The sequence below is a fragment of the Aquarana catesbeiana genome, linkage group LG08 (assembly GCF_042186555.1).
Source record: "Aquarana catesbeiana isolate 2022-GZ linkage group LG08, ASM4218655v1, whole genome shotgun sequence".
Classification (NCBI taxonomy): Eukaryota; Metazoa; Chordata; class Amphibia; order Anura; family Ranidae; genus Aquarana; species Aquarana catesbeiana.
The window spans coordinates 40,632,357-40,647,505 of NC_133331.1; the positions used below are offsets into that span (position 1 = coordinate 40,632,357).

Genomic DNA, 15,149 nt, shown 5'->3' on the forward strand with positions numbered 1-15,149 from the left:
TGGCTACCATACATAGCTGCACCAGATTCTGCACTCTCCAGTTTTAGTAAATCCACCCCTACTGGCAAGATCACCAGGTAAAAAAAAAAAAAAAGGGCTGAAAAAAAAAAACCTAATGCAGCCACCACACTGTTCCGCAATGTTTTACATTTTGTTTAGAAACACTAACTACTTCCCACCCGGCCAATGTACATAAACGGCCGGGTGGGCGCTCTCTCCTTCTGAGTGGACGTTCAGGAACGTCCCTCAGAAGGAGCAGGATCGCCCGCGCAGCGGCGCGATCCCGATGGGCTCGTGTCACCCGGACACGGCGCATCTCGGATCGGCAGGAGGGCTCTGTGATTGGCCCTCCTGATTACATGACGGCCGTGTCCAATCACAGCCGGTTGCTAGGTGATCAGCTCTCCTCTCCTCACACAGAAGTTGTCGCTGAGAAGAGGAGATCGCTGCAGCCGACTGATGATCAGTGAGTTTGAGCCGTTTTTTACAGCTTTTTACTCACTGATCACCAACCTAGTGTCAACACACATGTCCCCATACAATGTAAAACACATACATGTCCCCACACAATGTCCCCAAAACACACATCCCCAAAACACATGTCCTCAAATAATAAAAAAAGCTGTCCCCCACATATGTCCCACTGAAATCACATGTCCCAATGGTAATCTGCACACATCTGTACATGATCATTTGCGTACATATGTCCGTGATCACACAAACCAATTATTATACACTTAACAGGATTTTTTTTTTTTTTTTTATCAAAAACATGTAGCAGAATACATTTTGGCTTAAATTTATGACAAAATTCGATTTTATTGGATTTCTTTTAAAACAGAAAGAAGAAAATAGTTTTTTTTCCCAAATTGCTGCTATTTTTGCGCTTATATCGCAAAAAAAAAAAAAAAAAAAAAAATGGATTCGTGAATAAATACCACCAAAAGAAAGCTCTATTTGTGCGAACAAAATGATAAAAATTTCATTTGGGTACAGCGTAGCATGACTGAGTAATTGTCATTAAAAGTGCGAGAGCGCTGAAAGCTAAAAATTGGTCTGGGAAGGAAGGGGGCGAAAGTGCCCAGTATTGAGGTGGTTAAATACCCCTCTCCCATTAGAGCCCTCCACATAAGTAAAAACATAAAAAAGGACCTGTGTAACCCATACTTTTCTTAAACATGTTATGACTATAAACTGTGGAGACGAACACAGGCAACATTCTCCTAAGCAAACTCAATAAGCTTAAAGGCATAGTTCACCTTTACCATAAAAAAAATTGCCTATGCAAGTAAGGGGTGCCTGTAGATAAAATGAAAGCCATTCAGCTTTTACCAAGGCTTAATAACACCCTTGGCTATAGGTGTTGGCTATATACAGCATCTCAAGAAAGTGAGTACACCCCTAAGTGAAAATGTCCAAATTGGGCCCAATTAGATATTTTCCCTCCCCGATGTTATTTGACTCGTTAGTGTTAAAAGGTCTCAGGTGTGAATGGTAAGCAGGTGTGTTAAATTTGGTGTTATCGCTCTCACTCTATCATACTGGTCACTGGAAGTTCAACATGCACCTCATGGCAAAGAACTCTCTGAGGATCTGAAAAAAATTATTGTTGCTCTACATGAAGATGGCCTAGGCTATTGGAAGATTTCCAAGACCCTGAAACTGAGCTGCAGCATGGTGGCCAAGACCATACAGCGGTTTAACAGAACAGGTTCCACTTGGAACAGGCCTCGCCATGGTTGACCAAAGAAGTTGAGTGCACGGGCTCAGTGTCATATGCAGAGGTTGTCTTTGGGAAATAGATGTATGAGTGCTGCCAGCTTTGCTGCAGAGGGTGGGGGGGTCAGCCTGTCAGGGCTCAGACCATACGCCGCACACTGCATCAAATTGGTCTGCATGGCTGTCGTCCCAGAAGGAAGTCTCTTTTAAAGATGATGGACAAGAAAGCTTGCAAACAGTTTGCTGGAGACAAGCAGACTAAGAACATGGATTACTGGAACCATGTCCTGTGGTCTGATGAGACCAAGATAAACTTATTGGGTTCAGATAGTGTCAAGCGTGTGTGACATCAACCAGATGAGGAGTACAAAGACAAGTGTGTCTTGCCTACAGTCAAGCATGATGGTGGGAGTGTCATGGTCTGGGGCTACATGAGTGCTGGCGGTGTTCTGCCGAGAAAGTTCCCCTCGGCAGATAAGGACCCCCCTCCACTGCGCAGGCACAGCGCTTGCGCAGTAGGAGCCGGCGGAAATAGCCGAACCCGAATAGAAGAAAAATCAGCTGTACACGGTGCCTGTAAGAGGGCCGCTCGCCACGCTTCGGGCATGGCCTCACTTCGCTCGGCACTTTTTTATTCTCCCTCTAGGTCCACTTGGATGGTGGGGTTTCAACCTGGACCCAGGGCGCAGGCGCCGTGTACAGCTGATTGAAGTTTTTCATCTTCGGCTATTTTCGGCGGCTCCTAGTCGTTCGTGCTGCGCCTGCGCAGTACAGGGGGGTCCTTATCCGCCGGGGGAACTTTCTCGGCAAGACACCGGCACTGGGGAGCTACAGTTCATTGAGGGAACCATGAATGCCAACATGTACTGTGACATACTGAAGCAGAGCATGATCCCCTCCCTTCCGAGACTGGGCTGCAGGACAGTATTCCAACATAACAACCTCAAACATACCTCCAAGGTGACCACTGCCTTGCTAAAGAAGCTGAGGGTAAAGGTGATGGACTGGCCAAGCATGTCTCCAGACCTAAACCCTATTGAGCATCTGTGGGGCATCCTCAAATTAGAAGGTGGAGGAGCGCAAGGTCTCTAACATCCACCAGCTCTGTGATGTCATCATGGAGGAGTGGAAGAGGACTCCAGTGGCAACCTGTGAAGCTCTGGTGAACTCCATGCCCAAGAGGGTTAAGGCAGTGCTGGAAAATAATGGTGGCCACACAAAATATTGACACTTTGGGCCCAATTTGGACATTTTCACTTAGGGATGTTCTCACTTTTGTTGCCAGCAGTTTAGACATTATTGGCTGTGTGTTGAGTTATTTTGAGGGGACAGCATATTTACACTGTTATACAAGCTGTACACTCACTACTTTACATTGTAGCAAAGTGTAATTTCTTCAGTGTTGTCACATGAAAAGATGGAATAAAATATTTACAAAAATGTGAGGGGACTGAAAATGGCATCATCTCGTCCTGCCTTGTTAATGGGACATTAAAGAGTCCTAGCTCTTACTGTTCACCGCCACCATCACAGGAGTGAGAGTGGAGGTGAACAGTAAGTGACAGTGGTGAGCAGGGAGCGAAGGGCGAGAGCCCGAAATGGCAATATGGAGTTCTGACGCTTTTCTGCTGAGAAAAAGCCCTGGGTGTAAGGTGGGCCATATTCAGCCCGTGTGTTGGACACATGCGCTTAGGAGATCAGATCTGCATATTGCCTTTAAATAAACAAAACTGGTTATATTTTGAGATCTCAACACATCTACTCTGAAATATCAGACCTGTTTTATATTAGAGTGATGTTCTTTGTTAAAAGACCAGAAAACCTAGTTTCTAAAACAATATTTATGGCAACCAATCAGAAAACCTTTTGTTTTTCAACCTTCGCTAATAATACTGCTTTCACCAATTTCAAAGTGTAAGTTTGTTATGTGTCCAACTACACAGAAGACCAAAAACGTACGTGAACTGCTATAAAATGACAAAGTATGCTTTTTTCCCCAATTATAATTAGCACATTATAAAGCTTAAAAAATCTAAACCTCTTAATTACATCTTCCCACAGCAGGGCACATGAAGTACCGGATTAGAACATCGTAGGAGTAATTATTCTGACTAGTGGATAGATAAATAAAATTCCAGATCAATAATATGCAACCTTTTCTGCATTACCATGGCAGCTGTTAGAGCCCAAGTCATTAGACCAGGAATGTCTCGTTAGAGGAGTCCATAAACATTGGCTTAGGATCTCTTTTTTTTTTTTTTTACATGATATGCACACTCTGCATAAAGATCCACAATGTATTACAGTGGAGTAGAGTTTAATTGATAAAGTGGCAGATTTTCATTACTGCTGCTCTATATCTCTGCACATCCCCTTGCCATTTAGACTGTTTACATAAGGACTATGGGGTGGATTTCTAAAGCCAAATAGGCTGTGCACTTTGCAAGGGAATTTTCTCTTAGCCATCATCCAATCATGTACAAGCACAAATATTCTTTTTTATTTACCTTGCACTCAATTAGGTATTTGCAAAGTGAATTTTGACCACATTCACTAAGCAAAGGGAAAATTCCACTGCAAAGTGAAAAGTCGAATTGCCTTTAAAAAAAACAAAAAACCCATTAGTGTAGCCCCATATTTCCCACTCTTTCCTGCTAAATTTTATTCAACTCTTATTTGCTTCAGCAAAGTGTTCACTGGCATCACAGGACAAGTGACATCAGGCCATTGACATAACCAGCATCGAAACACCAGGCAAACCGCTAAATGCAGAAATGAAGTCCATTTATAGGAGCAGATTTACCTGCCAACGTACTAGTATCTCTGTTCATCCAGTCCTGAGATTTGTACAGTCCTGTCTGGCAAGACCGGAAAGCCGATTTTTCTCTGCTAGAGTTTAAGCATAACTAAACAGGAGAAAAAATATGTAATACTGTATATTGGATGTTACCAGTCCTTAGAGAATGTGACTGCATTATTTTTCACACTAAGAACCTTCTTCGAAAGTACAGAAATACCCTATATTCTTACTTAATCCAGTGTATTTGTCACTTTTTGTGAGATGAACTGGGGCAAATCAATTTCTTGTGTAACCTACTAATCGCATCAGTCTTATCTAATGGAGATGGACAAAGGCAGACATGTTTGAAGTCCAACTTGGATGACAATCATGGATTTTTCAACAGATACAGTAGAGGAGGGAGCGTACCCACAAGAAAGACCTACAGGTCTTGTCCCACCCCTAGCATGTGACTGGACAGTGAAAAGATAAGCAGCAGACCAATGAGCTCTTTTCTCTATCACTCTGCTCCTATCAGAATGCTGTGTTAGCATTTTAGCACTGGAGGACAACTGATTGGCTCATTTTGCTGCTTCTCCCTCTGCCAGTCTAAACTCTGCTGTATGAGGGCTGTAAGAGGCTGCTGCAGATGATAAAAGGTTGCATCGATTGAAATAAAAAAGTTAATGATGCATAAAGAACAAAGAACTGCAATAATGTGTCTTTTATACTTGCCTTAAGTGCAACTTTAAATCCCACTATGGAAACCCTGTATCGAAAACTATGAAGTTTGTATGCTCTCCTTGTGTTGCTGAGGATTTCCTCAGGTATCAGGCCTCCTCTTTTAACCAACTCCTTACTAAAATGAACAGTGTGTGTGTGTGTGCGCGTGTATTATGGGGGTATTAGAATTACTTTCATCAGTTTCTGCCCTAGATAAACTTATGGTCTCTGTACTCTATAAATCACTAAGTAGCAGGATTTTTGCCTAGAGTTCTGCTTAAACTCAAACTGCATTGACGTTCCCCAATGGATATCGTCTGTGATTCCATTCCAGGAATAGGAGCATATGTTGGACTAAAACATTTTAAAAAAAGACTGTCTGATTTTCAATTTTTCGTCTTTTTTTTTTTTTTTTTAAATCAGTGAGTTAAGCAATGGCAGGCAGAAAGCTGTACTTTTTGATCTCACATTTAAAAGAAGGATCAGAACCGTGTGCAGCAATTACTGAGCATTAAATGTCAAAAGAAATATGTACACACTCAACACGAGTCCCCAAAACTGCATTAAACGTTAAAAGCTAAAAAAAACTGAGCTGTGTATGCTGTTTGACAACTTTTAAAAGGGACCTTAAATTTAGCAACCAGTTTATTTTTTTCTTCGAAGAAGCCCTGTACTGGGTGAAATACGGAAGTTGCCATTGGTGACCTCTCTTCCAAATGCTAAGTGCTTGATTGGCCCTGGTTTCAATGTGTTGACTAGACTAGAAATATCAGGGTAGCCAATGAAGTGAGCCCACGTTCACACTGAGGGCGGGTTTGAAATCGTGCGAGTTCAGCTGAACTCACACGATTTCAAACCAGCATTTCAGTCCGACATCGGGGATGATTTGACAGATATCTGTCGCCCCCGAAGTCGCCAAAAGTAGTGCAGAAACTATTATTGCGAATTCAAAACAATGTTATTGATGGCAGTAGGCTTCGATGTGGTATGCGATTTGACATCTCAAAATGGCCCAATGTGAACATTAGCTCAGAGGAATATCAGCTATCACTGGGCTCACAAGACAGCCAAGCACCTACCATTTTCTTAAGGCATTTCCTGTGATAGTCCACCTATTTCTCTCAGTATAAGTTTCCTTAAACGTACATATGAACCAAATCAATAAAATCTCATAAGGTGTAACATAAAAAAAACTCTGCAGCCTTGATTAAAAATAATCTTTGGTGATCTGCCATGAAGGAATAAGCAGGTACTTACTGTGGTACTACTGTGTTGACTGTGCTCATTATTTCTAGGTTAAATGTATTTTCTACTATGTGAGCTGCACAGTTTTGTTAATGTTGTACTGTTTGGTGGGTAAGAGTTAACTTTGCTAGCCAGGTTTTCTCGGGCTTTTCTGAAGAGTGCCACCCCCTGCTGGACAAAGCATATAAAAAAGAGATCTAAGTCAAGGGCTTGAGGTTGCTCTCACATGAGAAGAGAAGGAGAGGGCTGCTGAGGATGGAGTCACCACTTTGCTACTTTTACCACCCCTTGTGGGAGACTAGTCAGGGTTTCAAGGCATATGGACTTTGCTGCTAAATGGACTTTCTCGCCTAATCAAGGCCTGATCACCCCATGTGTCACCAGAAGGCATGAAAGAGGGCACTGTTAGAGATGGGGTTTGCAAGCTTGGCCCCCTCCCTAGCAAACGGTGCCCCACATACAGGCACCACCATGGCAGCACAGGGTATCCCATGTACCTAGCTGGAGGTGTCATAGAAGAGAAGTAGAGGGACTGAGAGGCCTTGGGAATGAAGAAGCTCTGGAACACGTGAGGAGATGATCTGTGTGCATCAGGGAGAAGTTTCATGTCACTGGGAGTGAGGTGACATGTTGGACTTTACTTGTGGAGTGGGGTACATGCTCCACAGTACTCACTTGGAAGTGCTACATCCATTGGTGGAGAGGTTATGGGAGAAAAACATACACAAAAAGTTAACTGTGCAAGAAGGAACAGGCTTGCTTCTAAGTCCAAGCGCTGCCTTAAAGGTTTCACGTGACCATAGGCTCAGCCTGTAAGCACAGGCATTAGCGAACACAAGTGAGTCCCCAATTTAACTTTTGTTAAGCCCCACCCACAACAGTCCCTGTTCAGGCACTTCTTGACACAAGGCGACAATGCTCTATATCTCGGTCTCCCAGTTGTGCGCCTACTTTTTAACTCGGTCACATGGGCAGATGGAGACTGTAAGGGCCTTTCAACACATTATGAAGGTGTGGTCCACTTTGAGAAATACAATGCAGTCACTACTGTTGTACAGGTACATAGCAGCACTGAGATGCAACAAATGATGAAAAACAGGTGAAGATAAGTATTTTATTAGATAAAAGATAGTAACCGTTTAAGAAAAACTAAATGTTATTCAAATAGGGTGTACATTTAGTTGAAATAAATCTTAAAATACAGAAATACTTTTAAACAGAGACAAATGCGCAAACTTTTTTTTGGGGGGTGAGGTTAGAAACGGGGATAAGTGGTGAAACACTAAGAAAGTTTCATTGCTATCCTGGTGACAATTGCACCTCCAATTATTTTCTTCATGGGCATCAGACATTAATCTTGCTCAATCTATCCAAAATATAAAAAAATAGGCTGGTACTAGGCATAAAATATATGCATAGCCCTTTTTGGGTGCTTGGCTGAGTGGGGAAGGATTAGAACCTTCAACAAGTGTTTATTGCTGTCTGTGTCCCTGCAAGGTTGATACACCACTTCTATTTATCCTGGAGATCATCGTCTCCAATAAAGTGATGGTAAGTACAAAAGGCTAACATTGTCACCAGAACATGAGGCGAGGGTAAATTTGTCAATGATGATACTTATGACAGCTAAGAGAGGTAATCCCTTTACTTTTTAGAAGACTTCTCTCATTGCCAGGATAAAGAAAGGAATCTTCCCCAGTTAGACACAGACAGCAAAAAATAAACTGACATTTTTAATCTTGCCTTATCTATCCAAAGTTTTAAAAAAAACAAAAACACAATTTTTTTTTGCTCTACATACATTTTTAATGATCAACTAATGTACATTTTGCTTCTCAAAACATGCAAGCCAATACTAATAAACTAATCAGCTTCTTTCCCATATATTTTACATTGCAGTGTTGAACTGGATTTCAAACAGCAAGAAGACAAACTCCAACCAGTGTTGAAAAAACTCCATCCCATTGAGGAAACTCAGGTTGCACCTTTGCCTTACCCTGCCGAGAGTTACACATCAACTCCCAAGCAAAAATCCAAAACAGAATCTAAAAAACACGGAAGATGGAAACTCTGGTTTCTTTAGCAAAGTCTGCTGAATACTGAGCCTTGGGCCATCTTAGGCACACGTGTGAAATCCAACAGTTCACTCAAAGGGATCTTGTTAACCTGATGTTATCAAGAAGTAAAATGGTTGGGCAGTATGCAGATACCTACTGTGCGTACCAAAAAGGCCTTTATACTTGCAACTCAACTCGCAGGAGCAAGGTATAAAAAAAAAAAAAAAAAAATTAAAAAATCACAACATGCCAACTTTTACTAGCATTTCAGTTTTGGGATACAAAATCTGGATATAAAATCTGAATTACCAAATGTGAAGAAAAAGGAAAAAAAAAAAAATATGGTTGGAAGTTTGAATTGCTTCCCTTTTTTCCTATTGGTTCAGCATAAGCAACACATATAATTTGCTTCCGGATTCTAAAGCCTTTATGTTTCAAATGAATAGCAGAAGAAAGATTATAGCCTTACAGTAGAAGGGGTCTTTCATTTTTAAATTTTCTTGTGAAATCCAAGCAGGGGATATGTGCAATTCTCAGCACATCAAAATCTGGAGAAAGCACAAATTTTCAAGTGGTCGGAGACCAGCGAAAATCTCAAAGGTGTGACTAAGTGTGTGTATTTGCCTTCCCGTGCTAAAGAATAATTGATTTCAGTCATTCTCATGCTAATTTTAAATGTTCTAGAGAAAAGACATTGAATCTGAGCAAGTGCAAAAAGCCAGTCATATCCCAAAGTCAGAACATGCCTTTAATCTCATTGTTCGTTGACAGGGTCAAGGCTACGGGACACTGTTTTCTTAGACCTAATTTCTAATGGTTTCCTACCCCAAAAAGCCCAAACTATTACAAATATATATTTAAATTCTAACTAAAGTTTCCTAACTGGAGTTGGAATATTGTTGGTCTGAAATTGTTTTTTATTCTGAAGTTTCAAATGCCATACCATTATACAAGAAGCCAAGATTTATTTATCTATTTATTTATTATCTATTTATTTGATCTTAATTTGGCACTATGTTTATTACAAATGGTCATACAAATTGACATTTTTTTCAATAAAAAATTATGATTTGGAGAAATGTAATATACATTATTCTATGTCAGTTAGTTCAAAACAGAAGTTATGTATATTTATATTTTTAACTAATTTGAAATTAAAGCAATTTAAAATAACCTTAATATTTAAAGAACACAGTGTTAAATCATAAGTTTCTCTTAGCAAAAAAAATTTTGCAATCTTAAGGATTGATTGTAATCATTTTGAAAAATATGTATAAGATAAGGAATAATGCAACTGTTATATGCCACTCAATACACTGGATCCTGTGGCTAAACGTTATTTTTGAAGTGTTAAGGAAGAAGTCTAGAAGGAAGTCTATATAATATTTTAAGCAATTTGAAATAATTGCAATATGCCTTATGGCTAAGTTTATTTAGAGCTTTAGACATTTTTTTCTGCAGCATTTCTGAAAATATCTGCCTCCCAGAGAGATTCTTAAAGCTTTTAAAAATATATATTTTTCTGCTTGTATTGATAAATAAGTGTAGCTGTATACACGTTTGAATTGTTTAAACCATTAGGTCATCTAGCATCACAATTTTACTTAACGAGAATAAAGATAAATAGTTTAACATACAAAGTCAAATAATAAGTCCACGGACATTGAAAAGGCAGAAAAAAAAAAACAATAGAATATAGAGATCTGGTTGCTACATTTGCAAATGCACCATCTATTATACAAATCATTTAGAATATCTTCTTATGCCTACAAAGGAAATATTGAAGATAAATCGTGTGGCAAGCACTGTTTTATATTTTCAAGAGTTTAATCTGTGCGTGGGAGAGAATTTCAACTTTTCAACCTGGAATATAAATACTATGTACTAGGTTGTTGTACCCAAACACAGTTGTAGAAAGTGAATTATAAAATATTTTTCAAAAATGATGTATGAAATGGTGAAGATGCTTAAGGTATAGATTTATAAAATTGAAATAATACAAGTTAAAATTCATATAGGCAGGTTTCAAGGTAAAAAGCTATCATGTAAAAGGTGCTTTTTTTTTCTATCACTATGTGATAATTTGAAGCTAGTGTAAGGATTGTGCATTTTTCATTAATATTGTACAAAACTGTAATTATGCCCAGGTAAAAATATGCTTTATTGGATATGTCAGACTTGCTTAATAGGGCTACTAAAATTGTACATAAAAAATATTAAATTATTTTTGTGTATAAAACTAGTATGTGTAAAAGGAAAAGGAATAGTAGTTATGTGCCAAGAAGGAAATGCAATGGTTTCACTTGATGGGTGGGGTTGAAAAAAATGCTACTGTATTTTTTAATGTTTTTTAATTAAAGATACATATGTTTATATTGCACAATTAAAACAATGTTTTAAAGTCCCCAAATAAAGTATTGCCCATAAATTATGAATACACTAGTAGAATATATATATATAAAAAAAATTAAACACTGGTTTTGGTTTGATATTACAGGTTGCATTTCTTTTCCCCACAAACAACCACACCTCTCAGAAAAAAATAAACAATTACTATCTATCATCAATCAGATGTACTGTTAAAGATGATTATTTTAAAATGCCATAGATGATTTGTATGTAGATTTTAAGAGACATTTTCTGCACCTTCATATTTTTTAAAAAAGGTAAGTAAGCTGCATTTATTTTCTAATAAAGAAATTTGTATTAATAAAAATATTAAACATCTTGGAGCCTAAAGTATATGAAACTTCCCTCAACTGGCACAACATAGAATGTTTTAGGAAAACGTAACACCATTAAAACAAATATATATTTCAAAGAATAATAAAAACATGTTTAGATCGATTACCAACACAAAGTATGCCGAATGCCAGAGAAAACCTTGAGGCAAGATATTTCTAGCCTTATAAATGTTTCACAAGTAGCAGAATTTAAAAGTAGGCATGAAATCAAAACAATCTACTGTTCTGTAATAGCTATTCTTTGAAATAAACAGAACACTGTATCTGAAAAATATAAAGTATCTTACTGTTGGACAGGAAAACTACAATTTCTAAAAACTCTTGTAAATAATTAATGCATAGAGTAACATGTGCTATGTCAAACCTTGCTCTTTTTTGTTGAAGATGCCGACACTTTACCCACACGGGCAAGGTGATAGTGTCGCTGCAAAAGGCCTCTCCCCCAATCCCCATAAAACTCCCCTTTCCTAATCCCCCCACTCCTTCCTCTATTGCAGCTTGAGATACTACCTGGCAATTCCAGGTCCTGCTCTCCTGTGCTTGCACTGTCACAGTGTTAAGGATATGTCCCTGTTCCCCTGTTTTGCTGACACCTCTGATTTAAATGTCAAGTTATGATGGAGCAGTGAGAGGTTTGAGGTAAGGTAAAAAGAGAAATGGAATTTTGATCCAGGACTTTTTGCAAGAGAAAATACATACATACAGGGCCGCTGATAAGCCAGTACAACCACACCTTTTGTGCCGGGCCCGGCGCGCTTAGCTCAGCAGGGGGGCCCGGGCAGCCTCAGACAAACAGCGCAGAAAAAAAAACAAAAAAAAACAGCTTTCTAAATTACATCCCCACTCAGCTGCTTCTACTAGCTTAGGGAGGTGTATTATTGCCATCTTCTGGGCCTCTCCTTCCTGATGATGTGCTGGTGGGAGTGGAGGTACTTTTTCTCAGTTTCGGGTGCATGCACAGTGCATTCCGCTGCTTAAAGTACCGGCCGCCAGCCTGCCGCTGCCCGTTTCCTTTCCTGGCGGAGTGATCTTCCTCCGCTCAGCTACCCACTCAGTAGTCGGCCGAGAGAAACAGAGAGCAAGAGGCTGTGAGGCGGGCAGGGGCAGGCAGTTGACAGGGTCCAGAAGCTGAGGAGGAAGCCGGAATTTGTGGCTGCTGCAGCACAGGGGTGGGTAAAAGATATACTTCAGTGCACTGTACATTCTTATAATGTCATCATCCATATCACTATCTAGAACACAAAGGCAACAGTCAACAAAGGTTCCCCGTCATAGTGTGTCACATGACTTGGCCGATGGGTGTGGATTTTGTTAACTTATTGTCATAAGTTAACAAGGTTAGCACCCAACAGCCATGTCAGGTGACACACTGACAGAGCCAGCCATGACAGAGCACCTGCTGACTGCTGCCTGTGTATTATCACAATGCTGATAATCTTAAGCTGCCTGTGTTGCTGTTTATTATCAAGGCTTTCACAAGGATTTGAATTTGCTTGTTCAGCAGAGGATATGTCCACTTGTCCCCCACTGAGCAGAGTGGGCAGATGACAGGTCCATGTCCACTCAGCTTATATAAAGCGGACACGGACACAGCCCACTCTGCTGTAAGGATGTCTGGTGTAAACAAACCAGCTGTCCAGTTACACCCGACTGCCCTCCAAATACGACCCGCTAGACAGAGGGGAACGGATCCCTTTGTTTTGTTTAGCATATTGGATTGGAGGTAGGCAGGTGTAAATGAACACAAGTGTGTTTAGCTCCATCACTCTATAGTAGTGAATGGAGGGTCAGATCAGGTCAGCCTGAAAAATGGACCGGCAGACCTGATCAGACCTGTCGTGTGAACCCACCCCCAAGCTTTTCCCTTTAACTGTTTGCCGTCCACCCTCAGTACATTTACTGTGGCAGGGTGGCATGGGCAGGCTAGATCACATACATGTACATATATATATACACACACATGTATCAGCAGCCGTGTGTGTGTGTATATATATATATATATATATATATATATATATATATATATATATATATATATGCATGCATTGTGCTCATAAGTTTACATACCCTGGAAGAATATATGATTTCTTGGCCATTGGCCAACACAAAAACATTTCTTTCACTCATGGTTAGTGTTTGGCTGAAGCCATTTATTATAAATTGACTGTGTTTACTCTTTTTAAATCATAATCACAACAGAAACTACCCAAATGACCCTGATCAAAAGCTTACATACCCTGGTGATTTTGGCCTGATAACATGCACACAAGTTGACACAAAGGTGTTTGAATGGCCATTAAAGGTACCCATCCTCACCTCTGTTTGCTTGTAATTGTGTGTGTATATAAAAGGTCAATGACTCCTGACAGACCCTTGCATTTTTCATCCAGTGCTGCACTGACGTTTCTGGATTCTGAGTCATGGGGAAAGCAAAAGAATTGTCAAAGGATCTGCAGGAAAAGGTAGTTGAACTGTATAAAACAGGAAAGGGATATAAAAAGATATCCAAGGAATTGCGAATGCCAATCAGCAGTGTTCAAACTCTAATCAAGTGGAAAATTAGGGGTTCTGTTGAAACCAAACCACGGTCAGGTAGACCAACTAAAATTTCAGCCACAACTGCCAGGAAAATTGTTCGGGATGCAAAAAAAACCCACAAATAACTTCAAGTGTAATACAGGACTCTCTGAAAACATGTGGTATGGCTGTTTCAAGATGCACAATAAGGAGGCACTTGAAGATAGATAGGCTACATGGTCGAGTCGCCAGAAGAAAGCCATTACTACGCAAATGCCACAAAGTATCCACTTACAATATGCCAAACAGCACAGAGACAAGCCCCAAACCTTCTGGCACAAAGTCATTTGGAGTGAGACCAAAATTTAGCCTTTTGGCCACAACCATAAACACTACATTTGGAGAGATTTTACATTTGGAGCTTGTCTCAAGGCCTATGATGAAAGGTACACCATTCCTACTGTGAAAGACGGAGGTGGATCGCTTATGTTTTAGGGATGTGTGAGCTAATAAAGGCACAGGAAATATGGTCAAAATTGATGGCAAGATGAATGCAGTATGTTATCAAAAAATACTGGAGGAACATTTGCATTCATCAGCCAGGAAGCCGTGCATGGGACGTACTTGGACATTCCAACATAACAATGATCCAAAACACAAGGCCAAGTTGAGCGGTCATTGGCTACAGCAGAATAAAGTAAAGGTTCTGGAGTGGCCATTTCAGTCTCCTGACCTCAAAATCATTGAGCCACTCTGGAGAGATCTCAAAGTGCAGTTCATGCAAGACAGCCCAAGAATTTACAAGAACTGGGGGCTTTTTGCCAAGAGGAATGGGCAGCTTTACCATCTGAGAAGATAAAGAGCCTCATCCACAAATACCACAAAAGACTTCAAGCTGTCATTGATGTTAAAGGGGGCAATACACGGTATTAAGAACTGGGGTATGTAAACGTTTGATCAGGGTCATTTGGGTAGTTTCTGTTGAGATTATGATTTAAAAAGAGTAAACACAGTTGATTGATGATAAATGGTTTCTTCAGCCAAACACTAACCATGAGGGAAAGAAAAGTTTTTGTGTTATCATTCATAAATTCTGCCAGGATATGTAAACTTATGAAGCACAATATATATATCTCAGATGGGATTGCTGCACTTAAAAATGTATTCTGAAATTCCAAATGCATAACGGTTTTGGGCTATACAGATAACGCCCTTCTTCAGAGCAAGACACATACAATAATAATGATTTTTACAAGTGTATTTAAAGACTTCTGTCTCTTATAGCATCAATCAATTAATCAATCATTCATAAGAAAAACATGTAGGCATGTATGGCTGCATGGGTCATCAGTCACTATCATTTTT

The 15,149-nt window shown here is 39.8% G+C and overlaps 2 protein-coding genes across 2 annotated transcripts in view; one reads left to right on the top strand and one right to left on the bottom strand.

Moving 5' to 3' along the window:
• INSYN2A (inhibitory synaptic factor 2A) overlaps window positions 1-10,231 on the top strand; it is a 65,792-nt gene extending 55,561 nt beyond the window's left edge. The window contains exon 4 of the mRNA XM_073595737.1: window positions 8,366-10,231. Coding sequence (XP_073451838.1) covers window positions 8,366-8,549 — 184 coding nt within the window. The 3' untranslated portion in view covers window positions 8,550-10,231. The remainder of the gene's footprint in view (window positions 1-8,365) is intronic.
• Window positions 1-15,149, bottom strand: part of DOCK1 (dedicator of cytokinesis 1) — a gene marked incomplete in the record, with an annotated part of 633,434 nt that overhangs the window by 301,335 nt on the left and 316,950 nt on the right.